This window comes from Balaenoptera physalus, assembly GCF_965194825.1.
Source record: "Balaenoptera physalus genome assembly, chromosome: 13".
Lineage (NCBI taxonomy): Eukaryota > Metazoa > Chordata > Mammalia > Artiodactyla > Balaenopteridae > Balaenoptera > Balaenoptera physalus.
The window spans coordinates 58,674,076-58,691,491 of record NC_138892.1 but is presented as its reverse complement, the minus strand read 5'-3'; the positions used below and the strand labels follow the sequence as shown (position 1 = coordinate 58,691,491).

At 57.7% G+C, this 17,416-nt stretch overlaps 1 protein-coding gene across 3 annotated transcripts; it reads right to left on the bottom strand.

Moving 5' to 3' along the window:
• Positions 1-16,505, bottom strand: AGAP2 (ArfGAP with GTPase domain, ankyrin repeat and PH domain 2). 3 transcript variants are annotated; one of them, XM_082422695.1, is made up of 19 exons: positions 10,825-12,769; positions 9,091-9,149; positions 8,370-8,457; positions 8,098-8,183; positions 7,803-7,950; positions 6,698-6,832; positions 6,256-6,365; positions 5,668-5,826; positions 5,420-5,506; positions 5,232-5,336; positions 4,633-4,795; positions 4,330-4,449; positions 3,476-3,604; positions 2,468-2,527; positions 2,088-2,236; positions 1,896-1,986; positions 1,557-1,779; positions 1,174-1,429; positions 1-1,017 (listed from the first exon to the last, which is right to left on the bottom strand). In XM_082422695.1, exons 1-19 carry the CDS (start codon positions 11,993-11,995, stop codon positions 775-777), a joined length of 3,582 nt encoding a protein of 1,193 aa, XP_082278821.1. In that variant the 5' UTR covers positions 11,996-12,769; the 3' UTR covers positions 1-774. The 3 variants fall into 3 exon arrangements, with proteins under 3 accessions (XP_082278821.1, XP_082278823.1, XP_082278822.1); XM_082422697.1 differs by lacking the exons at positions 2,468-2,527; positions 10,825-12,769 and adding an exon at positions 15,676-16,505; XM_082422696.1 differs by lacking the exon at positions 2,468-2,527.
• Positions 16,506-17,416: the final 911 nt, after the last annotated feature.

Below are 17,416 nucleotides of genomic sequence, written 5' to 3'. Positions count from 1 at the left end.
GAACAAAGCAATAAATTACAAGGCCCCTCCCAAGTCCCCCTTAGCCCGCTCCTGCTCCATCCCTTCTCCCTCCCGAGATAGTAGTGAGGAGGGACCCAGGCTTTAGGCTCCCCCGACCCTCTAGCTTCCATCCATGGGTGGATGTGGGGGGAACGTCCTGATTTCCACTCCTCATGGTCCCTTTCACGGAAAGGGTTGGGGACCCCCTACCCCCATGGGCAGCAGGGGTCCTGCCCCTCGCTGCCCTTCCCCCTTCACTGGGCAGTGAGATTAGCATGGAAGGAGTAGGGTCCCCCTTATTGGCCCCAAGTCCCAGGGCTAGCCCTCCCACTTACTAACCCCTCCCTGTGGCGTGGCGTCGCCCCAGGAGCCAGCCTGGGTAAGTGCTCGCGCGCCGTGGGACTGTCGAGCACAGGCAGGACTGGGTCTTTTCCCCCACCCCTAGGGGGCGCGAGCGGGCACATCCAAACGGCCAGGAGCAGGGACCGCGACGGGGGCGTCCCCTCCCGCAAACACCCAGAGCAATCCGAGTGTGCAAACAGTGGAGAGGGGGCGTGTCAAGATGGGGTCTCCATGCCTCGCTGGGGAGAGGGAGGTGAGTTTGTGTCTTCTGGGAGGCGTGGGGGCTGTGCCCTCTTGGGGGGGGGGTAAGAAGTGCTCCCATGGGACGGGGTGCGGATTGGAGAGGTGAGTGGGTGCATCTGTCCAGCGGTCCACCCAGTGTGGTCGTGCCCGGCCCGTGGGGGGGTAGGGGGTGTCTCTCCGGCGGCGCAACTATACCAGCGCGACGGGGACGTCGGCTCGGCCCACGCTGGCGGCGCTGCTCCGGCGGCGGGGGCTGGGCGTGGCGGTAATGCTGGGGGTGGTGGCCGCGCTGGGGGTGGTGGCTGTGCTGCCGCCCTCACCCGGGCAGCCGTGCTGGAGAAGGATGTCGGCGCACAGCTGGCTGCCAGCCTGGCGGGCGTAGAACAGCGCCGTGCGGCCCTGCGCGTCGCGGGCGGACACGTCGGCGCCGTACTAAAGGGCGGAGACGGCCGCGTTACGGAGCGTCCCCGGGGCCAATCCCCGCCCGCCGGCTCCCCGGGATCGCCACGCCCACTTCCCGGGGAGCCGCCTGGCTGTTTGCCAGACGGAGCCCTCAGAGACCCCTTTACCATCTCCCAGCTCACGTACCCATAGCAGCAGTTGCGTGATGACGACGTGGGCGAGCTCGGCCGCCAGGTGAAGTGGGGAGCGAAGCTGCGGGTCCTCTGGGCTGGTGTCGAGCGGCCCGTGTCGCGCATGGGCCAGAAGCAGGAGAACGGCGGCCACGTCCTGGGCCTGCACCGCGGCCCACAGCTGGCAGCCCAGCGGCTCCTCGGAAGTGCCCAGCGGCGCCAGGAACAGCAGCTGCTCGTACTTGGCGCGAATCCATGACTCACGCTCCTCCCTGCAGGACCGGGGATCAACGGGAAGGGCTCTAGGGACCCCGCATCCAGGACGTCTGCTCCCTACCCAGGGGACCCTCTCGGGAGCCGCACACCCTAAGTCTCCCCTACCCCTCTCTGCACGCGTACCGCGAAGAGTCCCGCGTGGGTTTGGCACGGCCCCGCGTGTCACTCTCCCACACGCGATTGGCCATGTCGTTGCCAATGGCTGTCAGCACCAGGGTCAGCTCCCGCGGCCAGTCGTCCAAGTCGAGCGAGCGAACGCGGGACAGGTGTGTGCCCAGGTTCCGGTGAATGCCAGAACACTCGATGCAGATGAGTGCGCCCAAGTTCAAGCTGGCCCACGTGGGGTCTGGGGACGGAATGCAGGGGTCAGCTCCTGGCCGAGCAGCACGGGCACACCAGCATTCATCAATTCCAGCGAACCACACTCCCTCCCAGGTCCCTCCACTGCTCCCTTGCGCTCACTGGGGGCCCCGCAGTCCACGCAGATAGAGTTCCCCTTGGCGTTCCGGATCGCCTGGATGGCCACGGCTTCGCTTTGGCTATCTGTGCGCAGCTGCAGGAAGGGTTGGGGTTAGTACTGACTCTCCCTCTGAGCCCTTATCCGGACTCCTCAGACACTCACCTCTGCTCTCCGCCCGACCCCCGACCCATTACCTTGACCTTGCTGCTCTCACAGCATTGCAGACTGGCTAGGATCTGACTTTCGATGGCCTGAACCCAGGCGTCCCGCTCCTCAAAACTGGCTGCCTCAAAGTGCCACGTCTGACCAGTGCTGGACACGATCAGGAACTCGAAGTTTTCCTCTGGGTGGGGGGATGGGATGGGGTCATGAGGGACAGAATTCAAACAGGAGCTGCCTTCCCCAAACCCTTCCTCCCTGATATCCATCCCAAGCCCCTGGGAGTGGGGCAGAGTCGTTGGGGAAGCAGAGGGTGGGGGAGAGCAGGAAGCCCGAGCACATGCAGGGGAAGGCAGGGGCACCCCCGCCCCTCTGCACCCCAGCTGAGCACCCCACCCAGCTCCCCGCTTGTTACCTGCTTTATAAATATTTCTTAAACTACCAAAGGATTTTAGTTTCCACATTTTGCGCTTGGCTGGTTTCCCGAAGCGAAGGAGATAGAGACAGAATGAAGAGCAGAAGAGAGAAAGAGACGAATAAAGGAGAAAAAGAGAGGCAGATGGAGAGATGGAGAGAGAGATAGTGACAGACAGTTCCAGAGACAAAGCAGGACAGACAGATGGGGAGAGAAAGCAGAACTAAAGTCAGTGGCCCCGGAGCAGAGTAGAGCGGAAGCCAAGAGCCATGAGAGTAGGCAGATCTGGAACCCGGGTTTGAGCACCCGGCAGAGAGCAGGGGCGGTGGGGATTGGTTGTCATGACCAGTGAGGAGCCGGGTCTCTGGGAGGAGAAGGGATGGCCAGGATCTGAGTGAACGCGGGGAAAGGGGACAGGCGTTCACACGCCTGGGGTTCAGGAGGAGTCTCAAGGATCTGGGGGGAGTCACTAGGGGCAGGAATGGGAATCACTGTAGTCAAAGGCTGTTGGGGGAGCTTGGCAATCACAGGAAGTTATTGAGAACAGGAGCTGGGTGGTCAGAGCCCAGGAGCTGAGGAGTCGTGGGGGACATAGAGGTCAGGGGCTGAGTCCCTGGGGGTCAGTGGGGGACATAGAGGTCAGGGGCCGAGTCCCTGGGGGTCATGGGGCCTTCTGGGTGCAGGGGCTGGGGTGATAAGCAGAATTGAGGGCAGGAACAGGAATTAGAGGGTCGTTAGGAGAGGGAGCAGGAGCTACAGACTTGGGGGGGGGTCACTGAGAACAGGGGCTGGGGACTACTGGGGTAAAAGGCATTGGCTGGGGAATGGGAGGAAGGACAGGGGCTGAGGGGCATCCATCCATTTTTCACTAAATAATGTGCAGAGTGGTAATGATAGTCAAGCACTCAGCTCAGGCACTTTTCCTCCTTCTTCAGGAGTGAGGTCAGGGATTTGGAGTTTGGGGGTGAGGGTCCAGGGTGGGAGTAGAACTGCCCACCAGGGCCTCACCTTCAGCCTGCCCAGCCGAGCCTTCAGTTTTAGATGGTGTTGTCAACTTTTTCCTCCTCTGCTTCTTCACCATGGGAGAAGGAGGGGGTTCCCGACTCAGGGGGCTCAGGTCTCCAGATGGGGTACAGTCTTGGGGAGGGGGACACAGCTGCCTCAGCTGCCCCCTCCATAGATTTCCTGATTTCTCCATAGCCTGTCTCCCCTGAACTAGATTTGGCATTTTAGGGTCCCCCTCCTCAGCCAACCCTCTCTAGGAGGTCCCCCTTGATCATTCCTGGGGAGGAGGGCAGATGAGTGGTTTAGAGTCAGACCTGTACTCAGATCCTGGCTCTGCCACTTACTGGCCTTGAGACCTTGAGCAAGTCACTTAATCTTCTGAGCCTCAGTTTCTTCATCCCTAAAATGGGGATAATAATCTTGACCCGACAAAGTTGTTGTGAGGACCATTTGTTACAATGTTACTTGCTATTTTTTAAAAAATACATATTTCCAAACATTGATGGCTGGCTATGTGCTGCACAATGTTCTCAGTATAAGCCTCAAAGCAACCGTCTGAGGTAGAAACTATTATCTCCCTCTTATGGATGAGGAAACTGAGGTGTGGAGAGGTCAAGTAACTTGCCCAAGTGGCAAGCCAGGATTCAAGTTCAAGTTCAGGCAGCTTAGCTCTAGAACCCAGTTGTCTTAGCCATTATGCTAAACACAGTATGACTGAGCTGGGTGCCTGGGCACCCAGTTGATGCTCAAGGTGTCCACTCATGCATTCAGCCTCCAAGCTCCGACCCCAATTTCATTTCCCACTGCATCCCATCTGGATCTGGAAGACAGTGGATGGAGGGTGAGTCCTCACTGACCAGTGCTGAGGGCTCGGGCCAAATTCCGGTCTGGCTTCAGCAGGTGCTTAGATGTCTGGTCTGGTGGTGGCTGCAGGGAACTGGGGCTGGGGCTCGGGCTTGGGGTAGGAGTGGTGGCTTCTGTCAGAAGGGGAAGAAGATAAATCCTCAGTGAGCTACTCAGTCTCTGGGCCCCATTCCTTACATGGTCCCTCTTCATCACCCACCTTCCCGCTTAACCAGTCCCATTCCCCTCTTCCCTACTACCCCTCCTTTCCCTAGCCCTGGCCCCTCTCCTGCCCCTTTGTCATCAATCCCACTCACCAGGGCCTTCCCCCATCTGGACAGTGCTCATGTCCTTCACCAGCCCATTGATGCTGGCTGAGGGGCCAAAAGCAGAGATGGCCCGTGGCGGCCGCTTGCCGGGGACTTTGACTGTTGTTCGTAACAAGTCCATCTCCTTGCCATGGGTACTGTGGATGTAATCCTGCAGCAGTATAGGGGTTGAGAGTATAGGGAAGGTTGGGGTCCTCAGTGGTGCTGGGAAGCAGCCAATAGTATCAGCTAGAGAAGGGGTGGAGGGGGGCTCTAGGAGCGGACTGGGTTGGGATGAGTTCTAGGGGATGAGCCCAACAGACTGGGCCCAGCACTGTCTCCTCCAGAAAGCATCCCCGAATGGCAGGCCAGGTGGAGGTCCTTCCTCCATTTTCTCCCACTAGACCGCAAGTCCTAGGGAGATGTATTTACATTTCCATCTCCTGCATGGGCACATGGTAGGTGCCTAACAGATGATTGCTAAACTGAAAAGAATAGGACTAGCGCTTCCCAGAACCGATGTCGGTGTTTGTCAGAGGCACAGACTGGGAGAGCTAGAAGTGCATCCAAGGCCAGCCAGTGTGGCCCAGCCAGTCTCTGGCACTCACATTAATGCTGGGATGGTAGAGTAGGAAGCCATTACTGGACAGGGTCACATATTTCTTCTTCCATTCTTTGTTCAAGGAGTTGCCACTTCGCTTTAGTAGGAAGCTCTGGAGAACGGAAAGAGGCATATGGGAGAAAACCAGTTAAGACCACCTACCCCCAGCCTGCCCCCAGTCCGTGGACCACCCACCTGTTTGATGGGGATGGCTCGCCCACTCCCCGTCGTCTCTCCCCGACTGTCCAAGCTCCGCTTCTCAGAGTCACTGCCCCGACGATTCTGGAATGGTTATTGACATCAGTTAGAGGGTGGATAGAGGGATATGCTGACGGAAGGACAGGGAAAACAGATGAAGGAGGGTCCAACAGAGAGGTCTAGGGATGAGGGAAGATGGGCAAGTAACAGAGGACAGGATGATAGGAGGTTAGAATGTCCAATACCGCAAAAAGGCTGGTCCTGCGCTTGGCTGCCCGGTGCAGGGACCCTGGGGTGCTCAATCCAGCCACGGCAGCTGCCTCAGCTCGGAGCTCCCGGTGACCAACATTGGGTGAGGATGGGAGGGAAGAAGAGTAATCGCTAGTGTGGCCCCCGTTACTAGCCTGCAGGCAGATGGAGGGGTCAGAACAGCTGAGATGCCCCCACCCCACCAAGCTACAGTTACATCTAGTTCTGAGGAATTTGAGATATTCCTTCATCTCATCACCATTTATTTGTATTGTCATTAATAATAAAACTCCTCACTAGCATTGTCACAGTGCTTTAGATTTTGCAAAGGTTGACTTCACAAGTATTATGCCATACAATTTTCCTGACAACCTTAGGACCTTTAGGTGAGTTGCTCAAGGACGCTGCAAATGGTGTTTCAAACCTGGTTGATTTCCAGTCCAATGCACTTTCTACAAATGGTATCACTGCCATTTCCATCTGCCCCCCGCGACCTCCTTGGGTTCTCTGTACCTGTCCTTGGATCACCAGCCCTTCCTCTGATTCCTACCAGCCCCTCTGTGGACCCTGAAACCCCAACTCACCTGCCCAGCTACAGGAGTGGAAGCAGCTGAGTGGCTTGGGGAGCTGGGCAGGGACTTGCAGGCAGCCAGAAGCTGTTGCTGTTTGCGCAAGGTCACCACCTTCTGGGCCACTGAGGGGAGGGGGAGGAGAAGGAGGAATGAGCAGGGCAGATACCCAAGACCATCCTTCGTTGCCCAGCTTTGAGAACTCCCCAGGAGATAACATAGGCCCCAACTTCCTTGTCACTGTGGCCTTCATGCCACCTGTAGCCTAGCCAGCTCCTCCTGCCCAGAAGGACCTGTGGCTATGAAGCAAACCTTCTCTGACCTCCCTGGTCCCTCCTCCCTCCTACGCAGGTAAATTTCCTGTCACTCACAGAGAGAGGCCTGGATGTGTGACCTCTAAGAACATCCTAGTCCCCAGCTCCCTGATTCCCACATATGTGGGGATCACCACACTCACCCTCTTGGAAGACCCGGTCCACATTGAGCCCATAGGTTGCACAAGTCTCATAGTAGCTGCAGCGCTTCATATCGGCACACAGAGCCCTGGCACGAGCATCGCCCACAACCCGAGGGGAGGAAGCACTGATCCGGTCTAAGGGGACAAGAAAGGGGGAGGACTGGATGAGGGGGCCCCATCCCCACTTTGCTGCTTTCCTTTCTCTTGGGCTCTAGTCCTAGACTGGGACCACTAGGACAGGGTAGGAGAGAATATCTCTCCTATGACCCAGTGCAATGGGAGCATATAAGCCTTTTGTGAATGCTGGGCCCAGCTCACATGCCCAGCTGCAGCATGAGTAGGGTGGGTTATCTCTGTGTGAGTGTCTTCAAAGAATACTCCAGAGGTGAATGGAACGTCCTGATAAGGTCTGAAATGGCTGAGACTCATGAGTGACAGTCACCCAGCCCTGCAAATTCAGTGAACCCTGAGCTGAGTGGGAGGACACCTGGCATATGAGCTAGGAAGAGGTTGAATGTCCACGGATAACAGGTGGACTGTTCATCTGCAGCAAGAAAGCAGGAGGCAAGCGACAGGTGGAAGCAGCCACCTGCAAGATAGGCATCCAGATAGAAAGTCCTGCCGGCTTTATACAGGTGGGTACTGGAGAAGCTTTCCCTGGCTCTGCTGGAAAAGATGGGCTGGTGGCCCTCTCTGTGTTTTCTCCATCATTTCATTTGTGTCTTCTCTTTGTTTTTAGATAAGTTCCTTTGAAAAGTGTCAGCCTGACCCAGCCGTAGCAAGGGGAAGATGCAGAAGGCTTTCTAGCCACACTAGGGCCTGAGATTTTCTGTATTTACCATGGTGGTGGCATCAGGAAATGGCAGCGTGAGAAACACAAGGTAGGTGACATCTCAGAGGAATGAGGACTGCCACTGTAGCTGTCCCTTCCATCCTGGAGAGTCCTCTTTTCTCTCTCAGACCTTGGTAAGTTTGTGTTTGGTTTAATGACTCTCTTATTTGGAGACCAAGCTTATTTGGAGACACATTACCAAGCTCTCACCTATGCTGGGTGATACACAGTAGGAATTCCCCTGAAAGCAGCACTTCCCCAGCCCCTCCTTACCTTGTGTCCCCACCAATGCCAGGGCCAGGCCTCCTCGTCCCTCCCCCCGAAGGGAGCTCAGCTGCCCATGAAGACGGCTCACGGCCTGGAAACTGTTCTCATCCTCCAGGCTGAAGACGAAGATCACAGCATCTGCCCAGCCTGAGAACTTGCGGAGCGTGAGGGAGCAAATGGATGGTCAGACAGGTCCAGTCCTCTGGATGCTATTCCCAAGGAGACCTGGGAAACCAGAGCCCTCTCCTTTGGCTAGTGCTGACCCCAGCCCGCCTGCCTACCCCATCATCTCATCCCTCACCTTGGTATCAGGTGCCCCAGCTTCCTCTCGGATCAACACCAGATGAGTCTGTCCATCCACCAACATTTCTTTCTTGTGCTGCTCACCTGTCCAGAAGAGTTGGATGTGGTAGGAGGTCAGAGGTCACAGTCACCAAACCTCCCCATTCTCCTTGTACTTTAGCTATTCTGGCCTCATCCTTCCCTCTCGTCTCCATACCTGCATAGTCATTGATCACACTGCCTGGATCCCTGACCCCAATCCTTAGCTTACTATGGCTCCTGAGAACTCACTCTCTGTCTTCTCCAGCACCTGGTATGAACCGGTCAGGAATCGGTGGATGAGCGATGACTTCCCACTCCTGGCATCACCCAGCACACCCTGAGTACAAGGTTGTAGAACAGAGATTGCAGGAATTAAGAGGAAGGATGATAATTGAGTCTGGACACTCCAGAGAACTCAGAGGGACTGGCAGTGTTAAATCATCCAAGCAGGGTCCTACAGGGCCTGGCTGACAGTCAGTCAGGAGACAGCATTTGGGAGGATCAGGCCATGCGTGTGGTAAGAAGTGATCTCAAGCTGGAAGTGTACGACAAGCTGAAGAATGTCAACAACTCAGTACCCTTTTTTTTTTTTTTTTTGGTGTTGTGTTGTTTAGGAAACATACTAGTTGCATGTCTGGTGGGGGGCATGTCACAGCTCTAGGCACTAGTTGGAAAATTTTACCCAATTCTAGGCAACAGAACATGAACGGCTAGAGGGGAGATGTCAGAAATGAGAAGCCTGGAAGAGGACCATGGACAAGCAGGAAGAAGGGAGACTATAGAAGAAAAGGTTGTGCGGATGTATCAAGTCCCAGGAAGGTGCCATTAAGGTAGAATCTCTGGAGAACTGTAAAACTGTTCCCCATTCTCACAGAGAGGGAAGGGAAGAGGTGAAGGAGAGAGAGTTGAGAGTTCAGTGGGCGGGGGGGGGTGTCAATCTTCATACAGACAAGGGGACTGGGTTACCTACCAGGCGCAGTTCAGGAATGGAGCGGCTCAAAGTCCATTCCTGGCTATTGACCACAGCTTCTGCAACGGAAAAGGAGTTGTAAGAGGGGATGCTCCAGGCCAAGGAGGGCTCCCAACCCTCAGCTAGCCCTCCTCCTTTTGTAGCTGCCCAGCCTGGGCTGGAGAGCTGTGTGGAAAGGCTAGGTTTGAGAGTGGTCCCCAGTCCTCCCATCCTAGCCGCTCTCCCCACAGCTGTTGCTGCCGCTCAGCGGTTGCTTAGCAACGGAGCCAGCAAGACAAAAATACTTCAGTTGGCATCTCCCTTAAAGCACATCCCCAAACGTAGGTCCCTGCTCCAGACCGAGGGACCAAGGCTCTGACAGTGGCGGGTTCTTCCCTCTGGAAGGAGAAAAGGTGTCCTCCCTACCGGCCTGACAGATTCTCAGGGCAGATCTCAGGAGGAGGGGCTGGGACATAGAAGGGAGTGGGTCTTCCTCAATCTCCATTTCACAGGACAGAAACTGAGGTGAGGATATTCTTCCCCCTTTTCAAGGTCAACGGCACGGTGGCCCTGACCCCTCCCCACAGCCCAAGGAATGGAGCTTGGATTTTTCTATACCTCCCTCTCCCATACCCTTCCCACAAGCACCCTCCAAAAGAACGGTGGGGAAGGGCTCCACTCCCTGGCCGAGAGAAGCCACAGGCCTGGGGAGGGATGGAAGGCACGGGGGAGGGAAGGATGCTCCTTCCTCCCGCCGGGTCCAGCCCCCGCGCCTGACACTAGCCGGACGTTCCCAGGGCGCCGCAGCTGCGGCGGGAACTCTGGGATCCGGAGCCATCTGCTCCCACCCGCACCAGAGCCAAACCCCGGGGGCCGCCCGCGCTCTCGGACCCGCCTCCTCTCCCGGGAGTGTGAGCTGAACCAAGACGCCCTCGCCTGTCTCTTCCAGAAAATAAATAAATAAAGACACCCCCCTCCCCGCCAAAAGACACTACTTTCTCCGAACCCTCTCCCAAGTCTCCAGGGGGTAAGAATTGCCTTTGCAGCAGTTCCACCCCCGAGTCACTCCTGGTCGGTCCCCTGCAGGTTTCAATGCTGCTCGGGGACCAGGGTGGGCGGTGGGGGAAGTGAGGCTTCCTATCCGCCCCTTCTCCCTTCACACTCAAGTATTCAGCACGTTCCAGCCCCCACGTACTCCCGTACTGCCCAATCGGCCTTCACTGCCTGGAAAGAAACCCACTGCCTCCCTGCTGCCTCACTAGCCTGCTCTCAGCCCAGGAAAAGACCTGTCCCTGGCGAGGAGCTGCCTGCAAGGTCACTCTCATGCCACCTACCCCAAGTGCTCAGGAGAAACTGAGGCTTCCTCATCCCTTTCACCTTCAGTGTTCCTCTGGGCAAAGCAAAGCCCAGTTTCCATCTCCCAGAGTCCAGCTGAGGCTGGAAGTGGGGTCTGGGGCTTCTCTGGGAGCAATTTCCTACAGCCACGCTGACCAAGGGCATTATTTTCCCAGAAAGCTCTGAGGCTTTCTGAGTCCCTCTGAAATCAAGTCCTCTCTCATGTCGCACAATGCCTACTCACCCCACTCCAGGACCTCTTATCCTTTGCCCCAGTCCTTGGCAGAGAATTGAGCCTGGTTCATCCACCCACCCAAGAAAGAAGCTTCTCTAAGTCAGTCCTGCACACCGCTCCCCCACCCCAAGCTGAGCATTTCAGGTGCCCTCCCCTCCCTGTTCTCAGGCCCTGGTCCTACTCACTAGGGGAAGCGCGGAGCTCTGCACCCAGCAGCTCCCTAGACCCGCTGCCAGAAGACAGGACCGGGGGTCCGGGAGGAGGTCCGGAGCCAGGAGGCCCCCCTGTGCTCTTGGTAAAGATGCCGCTGATAAACTTGAGCATCTTACGATCTCGAGTGGATGCTCGGCCCCCCTCCCGGCCCCGTTTCAGCCCCGGAGCTGGAGGCTCCAGAGTGATTGGAGGTGCAGGCCCAGTGGGCAGCGCGGAGGCGGCGGTGACAGCAGCGGCTGGAGCCAGAGTTGCTGGGACGGTTAGCGGAGGCGGAGAGCCAGCAGGGGGTCCCGGGTGCAAGTCACTGTTGTCCAAGGTCTTACTCTTGCCTTTCCGAGGGGACAACTTCCCTCGGGCTCCGGGCCCAGCCACGACCCCACCGGCGGTCGTGGCTGCCGCTCCCCCTCCCCCGGCGGCGGCGACGGTGACAGCAGCAGCAGCGGCAGAAGCTCCAGTCCCGGTGCTGCTCTTTGACCCCTTGACCCTGGGCTTGCCCTCGCTTTCGGGCCATGACAGGCGGCTACCGGCGCCCTTGCCCCCGCCGGCTTTGGCGCCACTGGTGGTCACGGTCTTGCAAGGCTTGGGAGCCGGCGGAGGAGGCGCCACCTTGAGCCTCCGGCTGCCGGTGCCGGGGTGCGGGGAGGAAGAACCGGGGACGCCGCCGCCCGCCCGGCCTTCGGGTTCCGGACCCCCCCAGCTCGGGCTGCTGAGCAGGGGGCGCCGGGAGGAGGTGGGGGCGCCCCCGGGCTTGGGGTCGGGACTCAACCCCCCGGAGAGTGGGGGCCCGGGAGGGGCGGCCCAGAGGGAGAGGCGGCGGCCGGGAGCCGGGGAGACGGGGCGGGCCGGACTGGCCGGAGCCGGGGACAGGGCGGGGGGCTCGGCGCCCCCGGCGCCCGCGCTGCTCGTGCTGATCCACAGCGCATCCTGCCGGTGGAAGAGACGCTCGTGCCGCTTCTTGCCCGGCTCCTCCGCGCCTCGGGGGCTACCAGGATCCCCGGTCTCAGTACCTCTGGTCCCCGGGGCACCAGCTGCGGCCGCAGACGGAGAAGGCGGCGGCGGAGGCACCGACTCGAGCTTGACCAGGGTCAGCGAGATGAGGTAGGTCGTTGTCCGGCGCTGAAGCGCGCCCGCGCCCCGGCTCATGGGGCCCCGAGACCCCCGAGCTGGGGAGGGGAGGGGACTCCCCCGGACTGCCTCAGGGGGGCCCGGCCATGGGGCCGCCCTGCTCGCTGCCCCCAGCCCCCGGACCCCGCTGAGCCCCCGGCCCGGCTCCGCTGTCGCCGCCGCCGCCGCCGCCTCCGCTTGCGCCCCCCTCCCATCACACGGGGCGCCCCCTCCCCATGCTCCCCGCCCTGCCCCCCCACCCCTTTGGAGCCCCGGGACCTTGGTGCTGCTCCAGGGAGGCGCGCCGGACCCCGCACCCCGGCCTGGGTGGCGGCGCTGAGATGGGCGGGGGAGGGCGGGGAAGACTGTAGAGGGGCAAAGAGGGGAGAGGGAGGAAAAGGGGGCAGAAAAGAGGAACCCGAGGCTAGGGAGAAGAACCGGTGCGGGGGAGGCGGGGGGGATGGGGACTCAAGGGGCAGGGGCCGCGGATGGGGGGTCGGAGAGGGGGTCTTAAGGAGGGTGGGAAGCTAATGGGGCTGGTCGTGCGGGGGATTCGCAGGGGCGCGGGGAGGATGCTGGGGATGGAGATATAGGCGCCGGCGGGGGAGGAAGGAGGGAAGCCGGAGGGGGTGGGCACCCACGGGTCTGGGGTCTAGGAGAGGAGGGGCGTGAGATCCGGGCGCAGGGTCTGGGGGGCTCGCCGGGGCTCGGCTTGGTCCGGATGCGCGCTGCGTCCGGGCGCTCCCCTCACAGTGAGGAGGAGGCGGCCCCCGGCCCCCCCTCCCCACTCTATCTCCCCCCGCACCTTCTCTCCCCCAGCACGGCTGTCTGCGAAGGCGGTGCAAAATCCAGGACTGGATTTCCCTCCCAAATCCTGGGCTGGATTTCCTGGAACTTGGACTCACCTACTCCAACACTCCAGCACCCTCCCCTAGCACACCCCGGTCAGGGAGCGCTACTGTTGGGTGTGACATTTAGGCGCGAGAGTAAAGATCGGTGTATGAGTGGACGATCCTCGGAGAAAACGGAGCAAATGCGGGTTCACTGCCAACTCTAGGGAAGCTGATGTGGGAAAGTGGGGAGCCCTGAAATCCCTTTCCCAGGACCCCTTGTTTCCCCCAGGTACTTGCACGAGTCCCTTTCCCCATGACCCAGCCCCCTCGCCCCCCCCCAACCCTCCATACGCGGTGCATTGACTGGGCCGTACTTGAGCCTAACTGTCCCAAAGTGAACTTGGAAAGTGTTCCCTGGGGATGGGGACAAACATGGAACTTAGCAGGGTGGGTGGAAGGAGGGGGTGCCTCAGGAGGGGAAAGATCTGCGGAGTCGAGGAACACAGGCCGAAAAGTGAGTCAAAAGACTCCAGCTCGGGGTGGAAGGAGAAGGAATACGTCTACAGACTGACACCACCCCCCATACCAAAATTCATCTGGTCTCCATAGCAACCGTAGCTCCAAGAGTGCCTCAGAAACAGCGGGGATAAGCAGAGAGGAGGATCGGTGTGTATGGTGGGCGGGGGCACCCGCCAGGGGATTTGGGGTTAATGGAGGCACCACCTTCACACCTGGTTACCCACGTGTGGGGTATTTAGCGCCCTGAATATAAAGACCGCCCTCAGCTGAGGCAGAGGGTACAGGCCTCTTCTGGGTTTCCATTCAATCTCCTGAGGTTTTCGGGGTGGGGCTTTTTTAGAAGGTTAAAGAGGAGACAGAAAGAAAGAATGGAAAACGTCTGCTCTGTGTCCTCCACCCCTTTAGGGACCCTGGAGTTGAAGGCTTACTGTCCTCCAGCCCAGGGAGAAGGTTGAAGGGGGTAGGCCGATGGGGGACAGAGGCTGAGACCGGGCGTCGAGGGAGGCCTCCTCTCAGCCTTGGAGACCCCTCCCTGGGACTCGGGGAGTCTCAGCGTTCCCCTAATTTGGCGTCCCACCCTCCTGACGCAGCGGAGACTATAATAAGTGCTGCCGTGGGCGGCTCTCGGAGGCTGAAGCCAGCGGCATGCTCGGCCTGGTAGGGGGTAAGGGTAGGGGGGCAGTACCAGGTTGCTGGGTGCCCTTTGTTCTCCCAGAGACCTGTACCCTATACCTCCACGGACCTGTCCCGAAGTCAGCACCCCCACCCAGAGCCCCCCTCCCACCGCAGCGTTAGGATGACACCATCCCCAGAACAGAAGACCCTTCAGCAGCCTTTTCTGAAAGAGAAGGTGAAGATTTGCTGATTCTGGCTTAATTCTCCTTCCTTCCTTTGGTGGCCTCAGTTTTCCTTTAAGTTCAATGGGAACAGAATACTGACTCTTAGAGTGGAACAAAAATCACTTATGAAGAGTGGTCTTCTCAGAGAGTTCAGCCTCCACCCCTCCTCACTCCCTCCTCTCCAGAGCTAAACTGAGTTCCTCTACCTGCCTAAACCTCTTTTCTCCCCCACCCTTTTCTTTTCTTACTGGCGTGGAGCTTGGAGTTCCTCCCGAGGAGGCTCCATGGGGCCACTCCCTCCTAGGTCTGCCTTTCCAACAGCTGTAGGGAAGGTATCAGCTGTAGTTCTTGGCAAATGGTGGGGGACAGGAGGTGAGAGGGGCACTACTGGAAGAAAGGCAATGGGAAGGGAATCAGACTGTTCCCTTAGGAACCTGAACCAAACTGGTTCTTCCCCAAGTTATGCTCTGATGGCCTCTACTATCAGAGGGGTCTGGCAGGAGGTATCCTTGATGGAAAGAACAGTATCTTGCCCATCCCCCCACCCCAACCCCCAGGTAAGCAGCTAAGAATGGAGAGGCTGGAAGAGACCAGGATATGATGGAGGATGTGCTTCTCCCAGACACCTTTCATGAGCAAAGTAGCCGGCTTTTATTGGCTCTTTGCAGCTTCGGGGCAAATTAGATGACACCGGCCCAGAGGTGACCTCCAGTTCCACCAGTTCCTTAGTGGTGGAGCCTTGTGGAGAGAGAGAAGCTGTTCCTGCCAGGGCCCCACCACAGGATTGAAGGCTGGGGTGGGCAGGAGGATGTGGCGGATGGTGTTGCCATGGCAGCACTTCCTCCCTGTGTTGTCATCACTTGCTCTAATGGCACTAAGGACGTAGGGCGGAAGGTGTGTGGGGGGGCAGACAGGAACGGGAGCATGGGGAGGAGAGGGGACCGAGGAGAGTCCTGGGAACTTCCTTGCACTTCGGCTGTGCAGAGCATGTTGTGTGAGCGTTAGTGTGTGTCTGGGAGCCTGAGATACTCTGCGTGGTGTATTTCAATCTGTTGTGGTGTGTGTGTGTGTGTGTGTGTGTGTGTGTGTGTGTGTGTTCTCTCTACAGCTGGAGAACAAGAGGTCACTGATCCATCATGGGTCCTGGGAATTACCACATTATCCAGTCCCAGAACCTCCTGCCCCAAACTGCTTCCTGCCCTGGACTCCCCAGGCAGGGTCCAAGTCTACCATGGGTCTGTCACGGCCTGTCTTCCCCATGCTCACCCACTTCTCCATTGCTAAGGTCAGCTCAGCAGTGACCTGTATTTTGATCCCCTGGGAGAAGGATCAGAGTTGGGGAAAGAGGAAGAATGATACCTCCCATGTCTTTTTCCATTCTTTCTAAATGTATTCTTCCCCCCAAGTCCCAGCTCCATCTTGGGGACTAGAAAGTGGCTGATTGGGAAGTGCTGTATGATCCAGCAAGCCCTTATATGCCCCTGCTGGTCCCCAGTACACCCAAGTTGGGAGCTAATCCTTCTCTTACCTCGTACGCGGTCCACTGAGGCCTGAATGCTGTCCCGAAGTTCAGGGTCGCTCACCCTCTCTGCCAGCTTCCTGAGGCGGTTTAGAGCCTGCCTGGCCACCTCATGTCGTCTGACTTCTGCTCTCACTGTAGCTACAGCCAACTGCCTCTGGACATTCATGTTGCCCAGATCTGTCTTGCTGGGCTAACAGCAACCTCTGGCCCTGAAGCCCATAGCCCCGCAGCCCCCAAACCCCAGAAGGCCCCTTCTGCTGTGCCCCAGAACTCCCCTCCCCTGCCTGCCCTTCCGTCTGTCGACTTCACTTCCTGACTGGTGAGTTTCAAACCCACAGCCTGGGTCGGCACTACCTCCTACACCACCCACCCCCTCTAGCGTTGGCCTATCAGCTCTGCCAGCCAGTCCCTGCTACGATTCCCCAGCCGGGTGGATGGAGAGACCTTAACAAGCATCCCAGGGCCTCCTGTGGGAGGTGGCTAATTAAGATGGGTGTTGGTGCTGGGAGAATGTGGCACACCAGGTCCCAGGTGCAATCCCAAACTTTTTTTTTTTTTTTTAATTATTAGCACCTTTAATTATTATTTATTTTATTTTATTTTGGCTGTGTTGGGTCTTCGTTTCTGTGCGAGGGCTTCCTCTAGTTGCGGCAAGCGGGGGCCACTCTTCATTGCGGGGCGCGGGCCTCTCACTATCGTGGCCTCTCTTGTTGCGGAGCACAGGCTCCTTACGCGCAGGCTCAGTAGTTGTGGCTCACGGGTCTAGTTGCACCGCGGCATGTGGGATCTTCCCAGACCAGGGCTCGAACCCGTGTCCACTGCATTAGCAGGCAGATTCTCAACCACTGCACCACCAGGGAAGCCCAACAATCCCAAACTCTTGATGACCTACAGGTTTGTGTTCAGTCTCAAACTCTCACAGGAATCCATACACACCCGGTCTGGCACCTTTAATGCCCTGCATTCCAGCTCACAGTTGTACTCCCCACCTACTCCGCACATCTGAAGAGTTCACATACTTACATCTTGCAGTGTACATCTTGCAGACCTTAGTCGGCTACCCCACTGCAACCACCTCCTGCTTTAAAGGGCCAAGTTGGTACAGGGAGAACAGGTTATGGAGGACAGTAACCTATAACCAGACAAAACCACCAGGCTCCATGTTCAATTAGTTTCATAATAATTAACTCATCTATAACACTTAATAGTTTACAACACACTTTCACACATGTAGACTTCACGACAGGCCCAAGGGGTAGGATTTTTATCCCTATTCTACAGAAAAGGAAACTGAAGCTCAGAGAGACCAGTAAGAGGTGACACAAGGATACCGATCTAGGTCTTCTGATTATAGTTCTGATACCCTTTTCACTACACTACCCAACTAAGATGCTTGCCAACCAGTTCCCCTTATCCCTAATACCACTGTCTTGCCCTTGATTTAGGACCTGAAAGAGAAGAGGCCGGATGAGGAATTGAAGGACGAATGAGGATGCAGGGGTGGGTGAGGGGGGAAATAGTGGATAGTTTGATGTAATTATTTTGTTTCAGGACTCAAACTTTTCCGGCCCTGCCAAATGCCTCTTCTCCTGCTTATCTAACTGATACTAATTTGTGAAGGATAGGGGATGTTAATATATTAATGTGTAGCTGGAGATAAGAATTAGGGTTAGGATTACCCACGGGAAACTGTAAAATAGCCTGAACAATAATAACTAACAATGAGTGTTTACTATGTGCCAGGTAC